The 22,734-nt window shown below is 36.1% G+C and overlaps 1 protein-coding gene across 1 annotated transcript in view; it reads right to left on the minus strand.

Annotated features, from left to right (window-relative positions):
- The window catches only part of LOC150088407 (uncharacterized), a 141,712-nt gene that overhangs the window by 85,200 nt on the left and 33,778 nt on the right, over window positions 1-22,734 (minus strand). The window contains exon 4 of the mRNA XM_090369496.1: window positions 7,944-8,246. Coding sequence (XP_090225622.1) covers window positions 7,944-8,246 — 303 coding nt within the window. The remainder of the gene's footprint in view (window positions 1-7,943; window positions 8,247-22,734) is intronic.

Genomic DNA, 22,734 nt, shown 5'->3' on the forward strand with positions numbered 1-22,734 from the left:
CTTGCTTGATATTGAGGAATGGTAGCGGATGCGGCTGACAGAATTTCATTTGTGATGTGCTCAGTAACACTGTCGATGGAACAGGACTGAATAATGTAGTTGTCAAATGATATTTGCGTTCTGTATTTTGTCCAATCAGCTCTTGAAAATTTCCATTTCATTGGATTTTCTGTTGGGAAGGAACAGGATGTTTGAATTTTGCAGATTATGGGATAGTGATCACTGCTATAAGGATCGCTTAGAGTTACCCACTCTATACTTGGAAAGAGGATTGGGGAACAAATGGTAAGGTCTATTGTAGAGGTTGTACCTGTAGGGAGATGGATATATGTGGGAGTGCCAGTATTTAGTAAAGTTAAATTTTGCCTGTCTATCAACATTTCAATAAGCTTCCCTCGTTTGTCTGATATAGGTGAACCCCATATTGGATGGTGGGCATTAAAGTCTCCTAGGATACAAAAGGGAGATGGTAACTGCAAGACAAGATCTTCGATTTCTTGAATGGTATATTGATGATTTGGTGGAAGATAGATTGAAACCAGTGTCAGTGTAATACCATTTACAACGCGAGTGGCAACAGCTTCTAAGGAGGTTTGTAAATGGATGCGTCTGGAGGGGATACTTGAATCCACGAGTATTGCTACTCCTCCGTGAGCACTGTTAGTGTCAGCTCTGTCTTGTCTAAACAAGGTATAATTTTTGATTTTGATTGAGATCTGAGGTGTCAAATTCGTTTCCTGCAAGCACATTGCAAGAGGTCGGTATAGGTGAATTAATTCATGGATATCATCGATGTTGCTGCGAAGGCCTCTACAGTTCCATTGGATGATCTGTTCCATTATTTGGATTTGAAAGAGGGAGATGAATCTGACTGCTTTTTATATGTGGGTTGTTTGTGACGATCCAGCTTAGGTTTTTCTTTTCTGGGGAAATTGGGGCGTGTTGAATTATTGCTATCTTCCATTTCATCATCTGCATGTAATTCAAGGAGGTCTTGGGTAGTCGTATCGTCGGTATCCATCCTTGTTGAGGGTGGTTGATTAACCTCGACATTATCTGATTTTTGAGGTTTTTCTGTTACTTTACCTTGGGTTATGATTTGGGTTGGAACTGTGATAGGTGTATTCATACTTTGGTCAACTGTGTTTGGCTTTGATGTAGGCTGGGTCGATAGAACTGATCGAGCCCAGTCTGCAATCGATTTATCTGGAGATAGTGACACTTCCGTCTGACATGCTACTGATTGGTGAGAGTGGATAATCGAGGCATAAGAGCTATTTGGCATGGTTAGTTTAATTTGTTTCCTAGCTTCTTGATAGGAGACTTTATTTTCAGTCTTATATTTTTGAATTTTTTTGCCTATCTTCCAGAGGTCACATTCTTTAGAGTATGCTGGATGGCTTCCCCTGCAATTAGGACACTGTGGAGTTTGTGCTTTGCATTCTAACTGGGTATGAGTTGTGGAGCCACAGTTTGGACATGTTGAAACGCCACGGCATGCTGTCTGGGAGTGACCAAATTTCTGGCACTTGTAGCATCTTAGGGGATTTGGGATAAAGGGTCGAACACGGCAATTTAAGTAACCTGCTTTGACTGATGCTGGTAGATTCGGTGTATTGAAAGTTAGAATTATGTTACGTGTTGGGACTAAGGTACCATCTTTTCGTATCATGATTCTTTTTGCTTGAGTTACATTTTGTGACTTTAGTTCTTGTACTACTTCTTCTTCAGACACGTTCAGTAGATCCCACTCAGTAATCACTCCTCTGGATGAATTCAGGGTGTTATGCGGAGTGACTTGTATTGGAATTCCGCTTAGAGTGGTGAGTTTCAGTAGTTGTTCAGAGTGTCTTGGGAGAGAAGTCTCTATTAACAAGTCCCCGGATTGGAGACGTTTCACCATTTTTGGAGATGATGCTGCATGTTCAAGGCATCGTTGGATGATGAAAGGGGAGAGCTTGCTAACAGGCTGTGCCGACAGAGAATGGATAATCAGGAACGCTGGTGATTCCTGTCTGCCTGCATCTTTTTTCATTCTCTTAGAGGTAGAAAAGTCATGGTCGGGTTCACGATTGTCATATTGAGCACTCTTGGGCTCTAGACGTGGAAATTCATTCGTTTCCATTACTGCTCCTTTTAGCCCCGAGGGTTGATTTATCCCCCAGGTTACCGGCCCCGCCACGTGGAGGCAGGAGCGGTGCCACCAGTGACCAAGCGATAAAAGGTTAGTGGTTAGTGTGTTAGAAAAGTAGTTATATATACAAAAGAAAGGTGTCTTTCCTTTCTTGTAGGAGGCTTCCTTCTTTATTTACAAAGAGCCAGAAAATAAATAACTTTGAAAGTAAAGCCTTTGGAAATCTCTTTATCAACTTCTCTTTAGAAAAACGCTTTCAAATTCGCTTTGTAAATCGCTAGATCACTCGCTTGGCACTCGGGGCCAATCCTCCCTTCGTGGTAAGATATGTTCAAACTGATCAGCAGTGTCTAGGGCCATTTAATAGTGGGCTAAACGGATCTCTAAAGCCTACTTTGCTATAGCTTGGAAAAAAAAAAAAGATACAACAGATGTATGGAGCTTACTGAAAACTATGTTCAAAAATGATGTAAATTTTATTCTTCTCTCAAGTGTCATTTCTGTCGAATAAATTAGGAGACTAATTTCAATATGCCATTTTTTTTTTTACTGTATCCTAGAATTACAGTGAGGCAAATGGAAAACAAGACTGATGCTAGAAAAAAAAAATGATCTCACGTACGAGTAAACTAAACTGGGTTTATTCCAAGTAACTTCCTCTCACGTCCACACACTGCATCCAACGATCATAACACAACTAGACAGCCATGTTGTTCCTGAAGCCCAGTGCACCACTGGGCTTCAGGAACAAATGGAAGTTTCACAAAACTAAAGTCTGGTGAATACGGTGGGCGAGACAGCATGCAGTTTTTTTGCTAGCCAAAATCTCCCAAACAATGAGAGCTTTGTGGCTTGGTGCATTGTCACACAAGAGAAACCAACTGCTGTCTTCACTGTACTGAGGTCGCATATGATGGATTCTCTGCAACTGGGAATTTTGAAACAAATGTTTCAAAATGTCCAGATAGTAGGTAGCAGAACACTCTTGGGCACAAACTTTTTGTGCACAATTCCCTTGCTATCATAGAAAGTGATGAGTGTGATTTTGATTTTTGATCTTTCTGGACAAACTTTTTTGACTTTGGAAGAGTTTGCTGACTTCCACTTTGCCACTCATTGTGGGATTGTACTGAAAACACCACTTCTTGTCACAAGTAACAATTGAATTCAGGAAGTTGGGTTTGCTTTCAGTGGCCTCAATGAGTTCTCTGCAGTGTTCAACTTGCACCTGTTGTTGATTGACTGTCTGTTCACAAATTTGGAACAAACCATGCACAGAACTTCGGTTTCTTCAAATCTTGGGTTATTATTTGTCAAATGATTTCCTTATTAACACAGATCTTCTGAAATCATTCAGAGCATTGCAGAACAGTCATTGGTGATGATTTTCTGCACATTTTCAATCAACTCTGGCATTCAAACCGTTTGTGCTGGTGCCGGATGTTTATTGTTTCTAGTGATTCTCTTCCATGGACGATTTATGCCACTTGAACACATGTGCATGAGATGGACAATTCTCCCCATATACTTGCTTCATCATTTGAAACATTTCTGTGGCACTTTTACCCAGTCTGACACAAAACTTGATGTTTACTCTTTGTTCCACCATACCTCCACAACACAGATACGGGAGAGAAGTGCAGTTCGGCTCACACGATGTTCTGAAATGGCAGAAAATTCCGATTACCTTGACTGCAGTGCTCAAGGGACAATCACTCTTTTATTTTAATGTTTACTTCTGGTAGATGGTAGCACCAGCAGTTCTCATAATATCAGTCTTGTTTACTAATTGCTGCAGTGTAGTGTATAAGCAAGTGTTTGCTCACAGTAACTTTAACAGAGCCCATATATTGACCGTAACAAAGCAGTGATGGCTAGTGAGTGCCTCAATTCAATAGCTTGAGTCATCTAACTGATCACTGACTCAAGTCATTACACCAATATGCCAGTTCTCCAGTTACAACAACAAAATGACCAGATCCAACTATGTATAGCAATCCCAAGTTCAAAATCTACAAACAAATCCAACTTGATTTGGCAGGAATTTAATTCTACCGAGGCACAGCTTGTTCACACAGAAAAGTTCTAAAGCAGCCAACGCTGCTGAAGAACTGTATTTATATATCAGCCCCAAATTGTGCAGTTCGACCATTTATTTTGAATTTATTATTCTAGTGGAAATTCTCTAATCACATCTACTGGACGGGCAATGGGAAGTAGCTGCCCAGGTAGCAACTGCTCCCTGGTGGCAAAGAGGCCTGACAAACAACATACTACAGCACATGCACTAACGCTTCACAAACAACCCATTAACCACATGTTTGGCCCACGAGTTCTGCATTTCATCACAGTGACACCTGATGGAGATGGACATACGTCTGCAAACCACCATAAACAGGGTACACATTCATGATCACATCTACTGACATCTTTTATCGTTGACTTCCAAACTTAATAGTTTAATAAAGCATTCCTCCTCAGCTTTCAGGTTGAGGAAGAATGCTTTATTAAACTTACACTTCTAGTTTTTTGACTATTGTGCTGCCATCTGGTCCTCACAATAGAAATACCTTTCTTAAAGACCTGAGTGAAATTAAAATCAAATACTTATGTTTACAAAATCATCTATCTTTCACTGTCACCACTATGAATCACTTTCAGAATAATCAATCCCCTTCTGTTCTAGAAGACAACTATTACTTTTCACCACACCTAAGTGAATTCTCACCAAACTTATTTCTCACTGCTTTTCCCTTGTACTTGTCATTTACTTGCTAGTAAATTCCATTTCTTTCAGTAATAAATAAACATCAAATTTATTATGCAATTAACTCATCTTTCTCACACAAATTTAAGGCCCACATGCTCCTTGGATGAGAAATATGATATAAAGTAATAACTAAATCTTTTTGTGTTTTTTTTTAATACTTCATGTTTATCTATATTTTATTCTGTGATAAATTTGTTTAGTAGTCAACAGTAACAAGAATTTACACTATAATTTCCAACACTCGAGATCTTTATACCATAAAAAAAAAAGAGAGAGTTAAATACAGTCTGTGTTAATAGTCGAGAAAACAAACTGCAATTGTTATGTTAAATAACTAGTCCTTGTCAATTGTAAAAAAAAAAAAAAAAAAAAAAAAGCAATGCTTTTGATTTGAAAATTAAAATATTCAGATCATACAGTCGATTCTGGTTGTTTGGGACACATTGGGACTAGTCCATTTTGGCCGATTGAGTGGCTGCCCCAATTACGTAAAGTTTCACGTAAATAGTTAAAAATAAAATGGACACCACCGCTTTACAATTGGTTCACTGTATAATCCAATCACATTACGATGGACTCATTATAGTAAAGTACTGTTCACTACATGATGTGTAGTAAGCGCCAGTCATTGTGATCACGTTTGTGAATTGAATTTTAATTTTATTAAACAGAGATTCTAATGAGCAAAAATAGGAGAAATATTATCCACAGGCTATAAAAATAAAGATATATTAAGCACAAATTTAACCTTTATTACCTTACCAATTAAAAAATTAAATGATACGTGAAAATCAAAATCAGAAGGAAGAATATACGTTATTTGTTATCTGGTTTTTTTAGGAGCATTAGCAACTAAGGCCATATTGCTCCGGGAATATGCGGTGGTCATTCCCTTGACCTTTCCGCATCCTCCATATTTGGTGGTGATGGGCTCGAACCCCGGTCTAATCAAGAAGTGTGTACTACGCACTGCTGCTCCTTCCCACCTGGCTACGGAGGCGCCCAAGAATATACGTGATAATCGGAATAATTAATATGTACATACTAACCAGTTGACATTTCTGTTCACTGACATTTGTGAGTAGGGTTTAAAAACAGTAAAAAGATAAGCAATCAATAACAAAGAACAATGCACACACAAATTGCAGTAACACAATATGTGCAAGTGAGAATGGAGTAACATGTTACGAAGAGAAGATTCTGAAAATTAATTTTTTTTATGATTGAAGATTTCATGGAAGTGTAAACACATTTCACCATAATAACCTACAGAATTCCAGCTGTCGGTATTATCACAAATTCAATAAGATAGTTTACTATCCGTTTATGACAGATTGCACTAACAGAAAAGCCCAATAAACAGGTGACTGCTAATTGTTTTTACTGTTTTATGTTTGTGACCTCCAGAAATCCAACCGAACCACAAGGTACAGTCGGAGACAATTGTAGGGTAATCTCCAGTACTGTGGTCTCCTGCCCCAATTAAATGGCATGTTGTCCCAAATAAATGGCTGCCTCTTTAATCGGTGGCCCAAATAACTGGAATCCACTGTATTACCTATATATTTAATACGGAAGTGTTTTCTTTCGAGAGTCAGTGTGAACAATAGGCTTAACTGATCGGGCTGGAAGTGGTCTTAAATTGAAGCTATTTCTTCCTAGATGTGCACAAAGTTTTTAAAATTTAAAAATTACGAATAATTTTTTTTTTTACAGAACGGGCCAGTTTTGTAGTACAAACGAGAATAGTTCAAACATTCACTTCATGGATGGAGCCAGAGGAAGGTGTTAACTGTTAAACAGTTGTCTAAGTTGATAAGATATTTTTTTCTGATTAACAATTTGCACAATCGTGTCCTTTGTTCTGAAAATAAATAAATAAATAAAATAAAACTTCGCTACCAATTGTGAAATTGCCTACCTTAAAAGAAAGAAGTAATCATTAGTATCCCATTGCACTGTTTGTTTAACATTAACTGATAAACAAACAGCTCACGTTGCGCACAGGAGCTCATAATGTCATTGCCATCAATTTAGAGTTTGTTTTTTAAGATGTGTAATAATTCAAGGATTTAGAATTATTGTCACAGTCAGGAAGACATGTCGTGTTGAACGTACCTTGTGGCGAAGAAGATACATGCCTTTTCATGTTTCTGCAAATATATTCAGGATTGGTCTGAAATGGTGAAATCAAAGAAAATTTATGAGTTTTCTCAGATACAGAATTCAATGCATACTGGCTTACGAAAAAACACGCACCACATTTCTTTAGGACAATTAGAGAAAAACTCTGCTACCAATTGCAAAAATTTTGCAATTGGTAGCAGTTGCAGTTGTATTTTTGCAATTGCAAAAATTTTGCAATTGGTAGCACTACATATTTGCTGGATACTGAAGAGGTACCGTACAGTAGAAGCATCTGCAAGAAAACAAAAGAAACGAAACACTAATAATGAAAGTTTGACCGAGTTTTTAAAGTGAAAGGCGAGTTTTTAGTGTACTTTTTAATATTCAGCCCTTTTCAGTAGTATTTTATAGAGATGACAATGAATTGTCCAAAATTTTTCGGGAAAATATCAAGGAATAAAAACTGTGCTATCAACTGAGAAATTTTTGCAACAGGTACGGTTCGGGGAAAATATCAGGCAATAAAAACTGTGCTACCTAGTGCACAATTTTCGCAACGGGTACAGCTAGAATACAGCTATTTGCTATTCGATGCATACTGGCTTACCTGCTCACAACAAAACACAGACTACATTTCTTTAAGACAACTAGAGAAAAACTCTGCTGCCAATTGTGAAATTTTTGCAATGGAAACTGCTAGTGAACTATATAATATACTGACATGTATACTACTGCTTACAAAATCTAACTTACTAGTTCAGAAATATATTACTCGGGAAATAATGCCTATGCTGAGCTGCATATAAAACAAAATCATAAATTACAAAACAGATACATGCCAATGTATCTGTTTTGTAATTTATGATTTAATTATCTGTCATACATGTCTATGTATGTCACACAAACACATACCTTTCTGTAAGTTATTGTTATGATTACTAAAATCCTGAACAGGTCTCTGCTGATTGTTATAATCCATATTCCAAGTTACATCCTGAATGTTATTTTTAGCCATCTGTGGTGGAACCATGTCAGGCATATGCTTTTCACTATCTTGGCCATACTGCTTGCTTTTATATGGCAAAATAGCAGACGGTTGAAACTCCTGATGATGATTGACAAGGGGCTCTTGATGTTGTAATTGTGCATGCTGGCTGAACTTAGAAAGTGTAGCATGAGACATATCAGATGAGCTTGCAGTTCCTGGCTTAGAATCTGAGAAGACAGATATTTTAAATAACTTAATTATTACAGTGTTTAATTAATATTTTATAAATAATGCAATGTTATGAGGCAGTTAAATACAGAATAAGCATAAAATAACTTTGATGATGAATTCAAATTTTATAAATAGACATTTACTACCACAATAGAGAAATAAAATATTGAAAAATCTGTTTGGAACAAGGTATTCACAGTCTCAATTCAAGTGTTCAGTAAGAAACCTTCATTTTCAATTAATGAGTGGAAACAAAATTACTCAAAAATATTGAGATGCTCTGGATTAATACTAAAAACCTTTCTTCTGACTGCATGTCTCAATTCTAATAAATTAGCCTTTCAAACCTATTAGAACTGAAACATGCACACAGAAGAAAAATTTTCAAATTTATTAGAACTGAATTTCAATTTTACAGTCCTCCAAAATGGCCCATAATCAAATTAAACTGTTGATTAGTGTTTAATGCATTAAATGCTAGACTTCAATAAACTTCAATAGAAATGAGGTGACATTAAATCATGCTGGAATATAGCTGTCAAGAACACCTTGAAGATTTTTCTAATGCAGTTTAAAGTTAGCTATGAGGCAAACAGTTCAGTGGTATATACGCTGCATTTTATGGAAATATCACTTGGTAGGGCAATTGTAGCACCCACCTGTATGTCCATTTTAAAGAATTGTGTTAAATATGCTTATGTAACTATATGCAACTATAAAATACAATGAAATTGCATTTTAAAGCCAGTTGGCTGGGCTGGTTTTCCATGGTGGATGGGATGTTCAATTATCTTGGATGATTCAGTCCATATTTATTGTCCAGTGTGAAACCTTTTCAGATACCTGCTGGCATATTTTTGATTTGTTTCTACATAAAGATTTCCTAATTTTGGTTATACAAATACTGCTATGTTGGATGACGGAGAAGGCTTTGGATTTCAGAAGAAGAACTTATCTACAGAGACTAAAAGGTTCATGGGTTTCAGTGTATAAACTTCGCACTGGTGATCTGATCCAAGACAATATACAGAGTGCTATGATGAATAAGATCTAACCATTTTAATATATTTTTTCTAACAGAGTGAGATGGGCCTCTACAGTTTAATCTACTCTTTCATGGTGCAGTAGCATACAATAGTCAATGGTGGTGTACACCCCATGTCATGCCAGATACTGCTTTGAAAGCATTTGCTTTCTTTAAGCAGACAGTATACAGATATTCTATGATTTCAAGGAAATTTAGTTTAATATCCATAATTAGTCTGAGAAAGTCAGACAGTGTTTACATGAAGGATCCTTGATTACCTACTCACACAGAAGCATATTATTGCTGTATTTTATATTGAGATCCAATATCCATTACAGCCAATGTCTCTAATTTATTTATAGTGCCTTGCAACCGTCTCTTTATAATATACATATTACGTGATTGACATGAAATAGTGAAGCCGTCCACATATAAATATGTTTCAATGGCTTATAGAATATCTTCTGTGATAAGATTAATTCTGATTACAAAGCAAGCTGCACTGAGGACTGAACCTTGAGGAAGGAACTCCTTCTCAATCCTACTTTTGAAAACAGAATATGGTTACAGCAGACTTGGAAAATTTTTCTGAAGAAATTATGGATGAATTTCAGTTACATGGCCTTGCACCCCTGGTTTATGTAAATCATAAAGGATGCCATGTATCCTGGTTGTATGAAAAGCCTTTCTTGATGACAAGGCATATCATGATGAGGTGTTCATTTCTAAGAAAGGTATTATGGATGTTTGCTTCAGGTCTTGTCAAGAGATCTCTTTTCCAAAATCTTATTGGCTTGGAGTATATCTAAGATTATAGGTTTCAAGAAATCATGTTAACCAATCATTTGGTATTCTTTCTAATATTCAACAAAGACTGCTAGTGAGAGAAATAGTGATTAGGATTTGTGAGATATTTCAAACATTTCAGAAAGCCAGTACAAATGAATGTGGCCAACTGTCTGGATAGGCACCTTCAAATTTGATCATATTATATAGAAGAAAGACATAAGGAATTCTGACTAATTTCCTTTAACATTTGATAATGAATTTCATCAGGAGATTCTGCTCTCTAAAACTGAAAGCATCTTTGTGTGAAAATTGAGTTTATTTTTCAATTGTGCTTCATGTTTTTGAAAGACTGGCCATAAAAAGATGCTGCTGACAATTTTGCAACTTAATTTTCTCTTTTTTTGGCATGCTGCATTCTTGCTATCATTAACAATCCTACTAACCTTCATAACTATTTGTAATCTTTATGATATTTAATATGTCTGTGGGATTAAAATATCTGCTGTAGAGAAGTAACCTGCACCATTAATATAAAAATATCAGAAGTTATTCAGTAGAATACTACAGATTATTTGTTAGAGTTCACAACTATGAGTCATTTGAAATTGACTAGTCAAGAAGGGGAAACAAGGTTAGTCAACAGATAGTGAGATCAATTACTGAACTGTAACTGCATGAGTTTTACCTATCTAAGAGTTTTTCAATCATCCATCCTCTTCTGTCTTGATGGATAGATCCTCATAAAGTAGGAAGTTGGAAAGCCTCAAAATTGAAAGGGAGACAACTAAAAAACAGTAAAGGAGTCCCTCTATAAAAGGTGAAGTCCATTTAAATCTCCAAGTAAACAAAAAGGAAAGAATAAGTCTGATTCACTAAGTTTTACATAAGCTTGATATACAGATATACAATTTGTCAAGACAATTTGGTGGAACACATAAGGACTGTTGTGCACTAATCCTCACCAACATAAGGGTATATATTCTTGTAAAGTACAGCATTTGTCAACCACAGTTTACAAGCCTAAGGTCGCAGAAAAAACGAGAGGTTAGCATTAGCAGAGGCATATGATGCAAGAAAGCAAGCTTATACAGCATCAGCTAAAAAAAAAAAAAACCTTCCCATTTCACCCATCCACTTGCTACAAAAGTTTGTCCAGTTCTTCCTTGAATTTATTTAAGCTATCAACTTCCACAACCATCGATGGATGCTTGTTCCAGCAATCAACCACCTAAAGGCAAATTTCCGCACATCTCTTCTACAACAACAGTCTTTCCTCAACTTGAATTTATACCCCCTCAAGTGAGCAATCAGAGCAAAAGGAAAAATCTCATCAGCATTAAGCTTGCCCAAACTGTTAAAGGTCTTATATACACCTCAATCAGATCACCTTGCAGGTGCCTAGTCTCCAGACGTTGCAATTTGCAGAACTTAAGTCATTCTTCGTAACAGCAACCCTTTGTTTGCCTCACCAATCTCGTTGCCCTTCTCTATACTCTTTCCAGTAGCTCTAAATCCTTGCTAAAATGAGGCCTGCAGACCTTTATGCAGTACTGAAGGTGTGGCCTGACCACTGCCTTATACAAGTGGGATAATCACCTCCTTATCCCTGCCAGCAAAATTTCCATATATCATTGACAAGACCCCATGAGCTACCCTGGCAACAAGTCTGCACTGCTCAGAAAACTTCATATCTGACTGCACAATTATCCCCAGGTCCTTTTCATTCTCCACTACCCTGAGTGGAGTACCAAACAATGGTTGGTAAGTACGCTGGGGTTAATGCTATCCGTATGCAGTACTTTGCATTTGTCAATTTTAAACTTCAGTTGCCACGACTCAGCCCATCTGCTCATCTCTTCTAGATCCTGTTGCAGTAGCATATCATCCTTACTGTCATTAACAACCCTACTAACCTTTATATATATTATCTGCAAACTTGGACATTAAGCCTGAAATATCTTCATCAATATCATTGAAAAATATAGAAAACAACAATTGGCCCAAAACCAAAACCTGGGGAACTCCACTAATAACATTAGTCCATGAAGAGCAGTGTCTATTGATCACTGCTCTCTGTCTTCTCCCACTCAACCATCCCTTTATCCATTGCAGTAACTTGTTCTTAATGCCATGCTGCTCCAATTTGTACAGCAGTCTTCTATGAGCAACAGTATCAAAAGCTTTCCTGAAATCCAAGTACAATTAGTCCTCGTATAACACGTGTTTACACTACATGAATTCGATCATACAAGATTTATAAATAGGGGAACAATATTGTATATAACACGAACCGAATTTGCTATGCACGATTCGCCTTTGTGTTTACAAGAAATGGCAGTCGAAAGCAGAATCGCCACAACTGAACGTAACACAATAGGAACGAAGAGAAGATTCTGAAAATGTATTTATGTTTTTCATATCAGTGAAGGGGAAACACATTTCACCATAATAACATGAAAACCCACCCAATTCCAGCTATCGGTATTATCGCAAAAGCAATTAGATCACGTTTGCCATCAGTTTATAACAGATTCCACCAGCAGAAATGCAAATGGAAATTGTTTTTATTGTTTTATGGTAGTAACCCCCAGAAATGTGCTTTAGTAAAATGTGAGGTGTTAATAGTGTGTCGCTGCCTTTACGGTGTTGTTTATTCAGTTGCTACATGCATGCATCTTGTTTATGTGTATCAAGCGTGCCTCCTCATTTTGTAATTGCGCTTTATTCCCTAAAGAGGAGTAAAATACTTAAAAGGTGTGAAAAGGAAGCATCTGGTGAAGACACTACATATTCAGAGAGAAAAAGAAAAGCAATATTGATAGACAGAGGCGGTCAAAAATTCTTACCCGGGAAATTTTGTAGTGGCCTCATACTAGCGTTTATGACCAAAATTACACTGGCCTCCGGCCCACCGGGGTTTCCCCAGTAAGACTTATGGCCAGTCTGCCTCTGTCGATAGAGAAAAAATATGAAATAGTGAAACGCTTTGAGCGAAATGAAAGACCTTGTGATATTGCACATGCTGCAGGCCAAAATTAAGCAACACCGAGAATTAGAAAGAATGCAGATAAAATAAAAACAACTTTCATAGCAGGAATAACTCAAAGTGTAACAAAATCCATTAGATCAAGGCAAAGAATTGGAAGAGATGGAACGTCTGTTTGGACAGAAGATCAAACAAAGAACAAGTTTGCTTATGATAGAAGCAAAAGCATTAGCAATATTTTATTATGTAATAGTCGTAATAAAATACTTATGTATTTTATTACGATTATTTATTGTGTTTGGTAATGTTTTGGTTACAAATGTGTGTTCAATCTTGGGTGGTCGGCACCTAACCCTTTTTTCCTATAAAAAAAGGTAAAGTGCAGCCATTATCAACCCATGCAGGATGGAAGCCGCCTCAACAATTCATGCTGAGGGAAATGGACCATAATCTGCCACGCTGGTCCAGTGCAGGTTGGCAGATCGACCATATTCAGCAGTCAGGGGCTTGAACCCCGGTCTACTCAAACAGCGTGTGCTATTGCACTCCCACTCCTGACCACTTGGCTACGGAGGAGGCTATAGGGCCTGTTATTTATATTGCACGATTTTGCATTGCACAAGGGTTTCTAGGAACACAACTATCGTGCTATACGAGGACTGACTGTATATGATATCAAAATTATTTTTTGCATCCAGTTCCTTTGTGACCACATCATAGTATTCAATCAAATTGGTCAGACAAGACTTCCCCTTAACAAAGCCATGCTGTGTCTGAATTAAGGAAATAACAATAAATAGGCCAATAAAATGTAAATTTCATTTTCCATTTATGAGAAATGCAATGATAAGGATGACATATAATAATAAGGGAAAAAAAAAAAAAAAGATAAGAAACAAGTGTTCATATGCATGCTCACAAAATTTCAACTATTTTCCAAGTTTGCACCTTTATTTAATACACCAAAACACATTTCATGTGCTTCTCAATCTTCAAAGTATTGCAAAAACTAGTCTAAAATACACCCAGGAAAAATGTAAATCAATAGAGGTAGCAACATTACAATAAACTGCTAGTCAAATAAGACCTGTCATGTGGTGGAGGATCCAAATGCCTGATCTGCCAATCAACATAATCCCAGAGATGTGGTTCCTATCTGGCAAATACGGCAGCCAGCACCATTCATTTAGTCACTTTCATTTTGGCAACCATCCTCGAACAATACTGGCAGGGAGCATTATCTTACTGGAACACACTTTATCACCCAAGAAGACAGTCAACACAAAGGGATATACCTGAGCAGCCACAGTGAATAGTTAGTTCTTAGCATTCAGACTGTGATCTCGGGGTATGAGGGGTACCAAGAAATAAAAGAAAAAAAAAGGAAAAAGGAAAACATCCCACATTTCTGTTGGACCATGACAGAGTGATTTCTCTCTGCAATTTTCTGCCTTACTCCCTCCAATATAAAACAGCATCAAACCCACAAGTCAGATTAAGCCAATTAAGCTGAAGTCAGATTAAGCCAATTCAAGCTTATATGCAACAAAGGGGAATGACCAAGATTAGTATTAGTAAGTATTAGTAATGGCCACATGGTGCAAAGAAGCTTATGGCTTATGATGCACCAGCAAAAAAAAAATAAATAAATAAAATAATAAATAATAATAAAAATAAATAAAAAAAATAATAAGAAGAAGAAAATTAAAAAATAATAATTAATAAGAGAAAAGGAAATAGACAACCTATGCATTTCCTCCTCCCGTAGGTAATTATCCAGCTGACCTTTGAATTTCCCCAAACTGTCAGCTTCTACCAACCATGTAGGTAACTTATTCCAGCAATTTATAACTCGCTGGCTAAAATAAAACTTCCTACAATACAATCTAAACGTCTCCTCTCATAACTTGAAATTATGGCCCCTTGTTCTAGAATCATTTATAACCGTGAAAATTTCATCCTTGTTCATTTTGCTTATGCCTCTCAGAGCCTTAAACACCTCAATTAAGTTTCCTCTAAGGTGCCTAGTTTCCAAGGCTCTGCAACCCACATATTGGAAGTCTTTCCTCATATGGATGCCCTTTTGCAGATCTCACCAGGCGAGTTACCTGTCTTTGCACCCTTTCAAGAAGCACAATGTCTTTCTTTAAGTGCGGGCTCCATACTTGAACACAGTATTACAAGTGTGGTCTAACAATAGCCTCATATAATGTGATTATGACGTCCTTATCTATACTAGCAATTGTTTGATAAATCACCAATAGGACACCATGGGCCTTCCTTGCAACCAGTCTACAATGCTCGGAGAACGACCGTATCGTAACACCCAAGTCCCTTTCCTCTACTACCGGCTTTAGTTCAACTCCACCAAGTGTATAAGTTATTTTGGGGTTACTGTTCCTCAGGTGCAATACCTTACACTTTGCTGGATTAAAGCAAAGCTGCCACTTTTCTGACTATTCCTGAAGTCTATCTAGGTCACTCTGTGGAAGCTCTGCTTAGCAGTGATCATTAACTACTCTACCAATTTTAACATCATCTGCAAATTTAGACATCACACCTTCCATCCCTTAATCAATATCATTTATGAAAATCACAGAAGAATCATTTGCTAACTAAAAAGACATGGCATTCAGGGATGATACATTATGTGATGGTCTAAGTGGTTGTAAATTATTGTCATAGACCAACAAAGTCATCCATTCTAATCAATTTCAACAAACAAGTCATGCCTTATTTGTCAAAACCTTGTATGGAAAAATGTTAATAGCTGGGGGAAAGAAATCAATTAATAAGATTAAAAATCTTAATTTAAATATAACTAGACTTTTTTTAAAAAGATGAAGATGATTAAAATTTTATTTAATTAATAAACTACAGCAACAGTTTTGTCAGCTGGCATGCATGGGGATTAGGATATCCTGGTTATCTTAGTGTCCCGCGAACCTAAGATAAACAAATGTACAACAGTAAAACTAAGATTTTGGAATCTACCAACGTAAACCATATTGTAACAAATAAAAAGTATAGTAGGGAATATGGGAAACAATAAATATCCAAAAAACTGAGCATCATTTGGTAATTAAATTTTTGAATAAAGGGCAGATATGCCAAACAAATCTGTGAAAAATGACTATAATGTCTGAGAAAATATCACCAGTCATGCTAATGCTTCGAATGGTTGATAGAATTCAAAGGAGATGGGAGTCAAGTTGAGGATGATCCAAGGTCAACAATTTGAAGCAATTAATTCTGGAACAATTGCCATCACCGAAGAAAAAATTTTAGAAAACAGAAGAATTAGTGTTTGAACTTAAGGTACTTAACATTTCCCATAAAAGCATTTTAAAAATGATACATGAGCATTTAGGAATGTTCAGATTCCCTGAAGCCTTTCCATTTGTGACAAATGTCAGTGGGTGAAATCATCAAAAGAGAATTTAAAATTAATTCTAGCTAATCCAGATAGGCTTTTATCCTTATTGGTGATTGGGAACTTGGCGTTTTTTATGATCCTGAATCCAAATTAGAAAGCATACAGTGGAAGCACAAGGAATCCCAACCCTAAAAAAAACTGTATAACCCAACCACCAGCTGGAAAAGTGCTAACCTCAATTTTCTGGGACACAAAAGGAAGGTATGGCATGGTTTGGTTTTTTTTATGGTGCATAAGCAACCTAGACCATAATGTGCCATTTGGACACATAAGGATTATTGTTAACTGATTACTTTGCACCTAAAACCACAATAACAGGGGAATATTATACCAGCCTTATGGCAAAGTTAAAACCTACATTTCAGTAAAATAGTGAGGAGAGTTGGGTCATTGGGTTTTGTTTCTCCATGACAATGCACAAAGCAAAAACGTGGATTTGAACAATTAAACCCTCCCCAAGTACAGTCCAAGTGATTATTATTTGTTCAGAAACCTCAAGCCTCATCTTCATGGAACTCGTTTTAAAGACGATGAAGAATAATTGTGGAAGCCTGGTTTGATGCCTAACCTGAAGAATTTTTTCTGAAGGATTAAACTCTTTGCAGATTAAATACAAAAAGTGTGTTGACCTTCAGGATGAATACACTGAAAACTAAAAATACAGAGCATTTTGTACCCTGTTTTTATACTCCATTCTCAGAATGTTCTGACCACCTCTCATACCTGCTGAAGTCATGTTCCTGTTTCAGTGTCAGTCCATGTTTGTTTTGTGCATGACTTGCTGTGTTCTGATAGCACATGAAGAATTTTGTGGAATGAATACTTTGCTATACTGTTGATTGTATTTTATACTCACCTGTCTACAGCAGTGATCATTTGAGATCTAATTCAAAATCCCTTCAGCCGAGGTAACTCATTTGTCTCATATGTATATTGTGCAAGGTTATATCCATAACTTTTCAGAGTAACTGAGACATAATGAGCCATTTTGTGCTGGAGGAACAACGAAATGCTACATTTTTAGAGATCTTTTTTAAATACTACCTGTTATCCAAATGACTTCATAAGTGAAATGATGGCAATGAGCTCTGATGATTCTAAAGATTTAGAAAAGGAACCTCTGAAAGGCAACACTATTCTTGTTTAGTGAACCATTCAGAGGTTTCCTTTCCTTTGTTATCTTTCAAAGTTAAAAACTGAACTTGCTTGTTTAGTTTGATATTTCTGCAAAAAATTATATGTCTTTTGCATTGAAGAAGTGATGGGAACTAAAGAAAACAACAAAAGCAGCAACATGGTTAATAGGTTCATGAATCCAATAAACCAGAAAGTGGAAACCACACATCAGTCAATGAGAGGCAGGTCAAAATGATTCTTCTGAAACAAGAATTCTGAGGGAAAACCAAAAGGCAGAATTGCTATACCCTGGAGTCAAGGATGTTAAGAGCCAGCATGAACCCTGTAACAAACTGTCTCATTGTGCCCATCTTTCCCGTCTAATTCCATTTTTCTATAACTTTTGGCAGTGGTCCAGTCTCCCCCACACCCATGATGTCTGGGCCTGAATAAAATGTAAGAAATGACAGGACTTCAAATTTGACCCAACAGTAATGCAGTTTTAAACTGATGTTTTGAATTTTGAAAAATAGCCTGTTTAGTTTCTTTGTTTGTGTTCACAAATATTGAATAATCTTGTTGTAGCTTCAGATTTCAGTTTACATAATAAAACCGAGAAATATGTTGATGACATTTTATATGTCCCATTAAATGTTTCGTGAGGGTAAAATGAAACATCTGATAAAGAATTTTTCTTTTCTTGAGGGTTCTGAACTAATGTTAAATGTAAAAAGGAAGAATGCTAGGAGTTTTCACATATAGCACATTTCACAAGATTAATCAAAAAAAAAAAAAAAAAAAAACCCCCACTTTTTCTGTTCCACTTGCCTAAAGTCCTCCCACTACAAGGCAATTGAAACAAGTAAAATATAACGTTATTTTATTTTTAAAAACTACAATATTTACAGAATTTTTTTTATAGCAGGCATCACCAAGCGGCAAGTAATTATTTTAGTTTTGCATTTCTGTAAGTTCCTTTTGTGACACTTAAAAAAAATCAATTATACATTATTCTGGATCACAACAAATTTCGTTATAGAACATTACTTATTTGCAATACGATTAGTATATATATTTCAAATTATTTGTTCTATGTATAGCAAATTAGTGATAAATAAAATTATTATACAGTAATACCCCGAAGTTACGCGATAGGTGGGTCCGACGAAAATCGCTTAAGTCGGGGTACAACTTTGCATATAAATACATATAAATTTTGTTTAATTGGGACCAAGGACTAACAAAAACACTAGTTTAGAAGAAAAATATTAATAAAATTGCAGTTCTTTATACATATTAATACAAAATATGTATTAAAAAAATAAATGAGTTACGTAAAAAAGTTATTTCGATGTCGATGGCTTCATAAAATCTAACAAATTCGTCTGACAACACAGACTTCTTTTTTTCACGCAGAATTTCTTCGTAGCAAGCTAATAATTTTTTCATTCCTTGCTTTGTAGCTATAACGCGTTCTTCATTGTAGTCTATGTTTTCTAAAATTTTTAAGCCCTTTTCAATTGAGCTGATACCTTCTGTCAAGTTTGCAATTGTCATGTGCTTTTCGCCGTTGCCTCATTTAGGCCTGTAGCACGTGCAATATCACATTGTCTTTCATTTCGCTCAAAGCGTTTCACAATTTCATATTTTTTCTCTATCGACAGAGGCGGACTGGCCATAAGCCTTACCGGGGAAACCCCGGTGGGCCTGTGTGATTTTGGCCATAAACCATAGTATGAGGCCACTATAAATTTTCCCGGGTAAGAATTTTTGACCCAGTCCGCCTCTGTTTATCGCTAATTGCTTTTCTTTTTCACTTTGAATCTGCAGTGTCTTCAGTACTGCTTCCTTTTCACACCCTTTAAGTATTTTGCTCATTTTTAGGGAATAAAGCACAATTACAAAACGAGGAGGCACGCTTCATACGCATAAACAAAGCTGTGTGCATGTAGCAACTGAATAAACAACACCATAAAGGCAGAGATACCTATTAACACCTCACATTTCTAGGGATTACTACCATAAAACAATAAAAATCCAGTTGCATTTCTGCTAGTGGAATCTGTTATAAACTGGTAGTAAACTCGATCTAATTGCATACCGATAGCTGGAATTGTGTTGGTTTTTACGTTATTATGGTGAAATGTGTTTCCCCTAAAACAAATACATTTTCAGAATCTTCTCTTCATTCCTATCATTTTGCATTCGGTTGGGATGATTCTACGTTCGACTGCCATTTCTTGTAAACACAAAGGCGAATCGTGCATAAGCCAATTTGGTTCGTGTTATATTATAAGATATCGTTATCGTATTTATAAATAGTGTATGATCGAATTCGTGTAGTGTAAACACGTGTTATACGAGGACTGACTGTATACGGCTCGACCGACGCGATCCATTTCTCTCGTGAAAACGATGTAATTTCCGACAAACGTTGAGCACGAATTCGAACGCACACATAAATATGACAGTTGGAATACAAATTCTTGTATATGTGTGCAACTCATGCGCAGCAAAGTTGAATTTTGTTCATCTCTCGCTCCCACTCTCCGCCGTTGCACCGTATATCGATAACATATGAAAAACGACCTTGAAGATAGTGGGCGGCAGTGTTGCCAAACGAAAAAAATCAAGAATCGCGTAACTCCGAGTTCACGTAAGTCGGGGTATTACTGTATAGTCGAATTGGTTATAACGAGCATGAAGGGACCAACAAAATTTCCTCGTTATAACCGTTACTTACTATATCAGTGATAGTGGAGATGAAATAAGAACTCTAACTTCTTTTTTTAAATTCTCAATAACTTGATAAAAATATATTCAAAAAACAAAAGAAATATTAGATAGAAAAAAATAATATAAGTATATACTTACATATTATTTGTTTTAATATACTTGTATAAACTACAATACACTTAATACTAAACAATTTATTTCTCTGTAATTAAAAGCAATACCATTTAATAATAAACACAATTTCAATTAGTCTTTATTTCTGAATCTTAAAATTGATGTTTGTTTTAAAGATTTCACTTTGGTATTTCTTAAGTTTCCTCTTAAAACACTCAACGTATTAAAAGTCTCATTACTTGCCTCAGTTCCTTCAAAAAAATTGACTAATGTGTCCATTGCACCTTGAACTTGAGATTGTCGGCACTGATTTTGATTCACTTATATCATCATCACAATCATCATCATTATAGTCATTGTTGAGCACAGCATCTACAATGTCAGTCTCTGTAGGAAGACCACTAGTTAACAAGTTGTCATTGACTCGTACAAATTCATCGATGTTATCTGTATCAAAGCCTACAACATTGTTAAGTAGCAACCATTCAGATAATGGCAAGTTATTTTCTTTGTTTCCATCATCTTCATCTACGATTGAAATTTCATTTGAATTTAATTTCGATTTCTTGCAGCAATTCGATATGGTTGTTGAAGTAACGTTGTTCCACGCATCAATCAATAAATTTATAGCATCCAATATCAATATAGACTCGGTAAGTTTCTGTTCTCTTTGACTGATCAGAGGTAGAGCTAGAAATCTTTTATAAAATCCTTTTAAACTCTTGATTACACCTATGTCCATTGGTTGTAAAATTGATGTTGCATTGGGAGGCAAAAACACTAGCTTAACATTGGACAAATTTTGAATCTGGGGATGTGCAGGACAGTTATCAACTAACAATAAAATATTTTTCTTCTTTTTGAACAGCTCCTTATTACAATCATTTATGTATTGCCGAAAAATATTTGAAGTCATCCAAGCCTTTTTGTTCACAGTGTAATCCACAGGAAGTTTCCTTAAGTTTTTGAAACACCAAGGTTTTAACAATTTTCTGATAACAAACATTTTTTTTTTTTATCATTTCCTGTCATATTTGCACATACGAGCACCGTCAAGCGAGCCTTCGATTTTTCCCCCAACACATTTCCCCCCCTTTGAATTTAAATGTATTGTCAGGTGTCAAATTTTAAAACAGTCCTGTTTCGTTAGCGTTGTAGATGTCTTCGTCATTGAAATCTTTCCTGGTTTCTGCCCAAACATGGTCAATCCATTCATTTGCAATTATTGGATCTGCAGATTGAGATTCTCCACTAATTTTTGCATAAACGATGTTATGTCGGTTTTTAAATCAATCCAGCCAACAATTGTTACACAAAATCCTTCCATCCAAATTGTTCAGCAAATTTTTCCACTTGAGCCTTCAAGATCAGACATCTATTGAAAATCAGGCACTTCTTTGTGTTGTGAACCATTGAAATAATGTTTGTCGATGTCCGTAAACCCACTTTATAAATTTTTTAATTTTTTTTTTGGTTAATTCTTTTCCAGTGCCGATATGTAAACAACTTTATTCTTCCACAATGTCAATACACTTGAAGAGGATAAAGAAAACTTTTTACACCACATTAATGTTGCACCACACTAGAATGTGGTGCAACCTTTTTTGCACCACATTCTAATTCACTAAAAATATCAACTTTTTTGCGAATCGAGAGACTCTATTTTGTTAGTAGACATGTTTCCGAAGGAAGGGTAAAATAATCTTATTTTACTTTAAGAATGATAAAGTGATCTGCATACAAAGTTCTTAGCAGTCCCAAAATGCAAACGAAGTTCTTAGAAGTACCAAAATAAATTTATGGTTCAGTGAATACAAGACAATCTATAAATAGGGTAATGCGACAAACGGAACACCAATGCAGTATTGTATAGCCCCCGTCCTGGAGGACAAGGTCATAAACCGGCCACTAATCTGATACAGGTGGTCATAAAGCTAAGTTGCCCTTTTTATATTAGTCTATTTCAAGAATTTGGTTTTTCTGACTACCCGAGCAATTAAGAATGTTTGCACAGTTACCAAAATTTGTTCGGTATATCCATGTAGTATGCTTGTTAGAACAGTGAGCGATTGTATGGAAATATGCGTAAATTAAAATCATTATGGCTTTTTGCCTGTTACAGCTGTGACCTCGTTATTTCCGTGCTCGTTATAACTAGGGCTTAAAATACCGGTCAAAATCTTAACACCGGTATTCCAAAAACAAACGTTTTTCTCAATAAATTTTGATGACAATTAGTGCAATAAAGTAAGGGAAAAAACAAGTACCGTAATTACTTGA

Source organism: Mastigoproctus giganteus, chromosome 3, assembly GCF_048544385.1.
Source record: "Mastigoproctus giganteus isolate SK-2022 chromosome 3, ASM4854438v1, whole genome shotgun sequence".
Classification (NCBI taxonomy): domain Eukaryota; kingdom Metazoa; phylum Arthropoda; class Arachnida; order Uropygi; family Thelyphonidae; genus Mastigoproctus; species Mastigoproctus giganteus.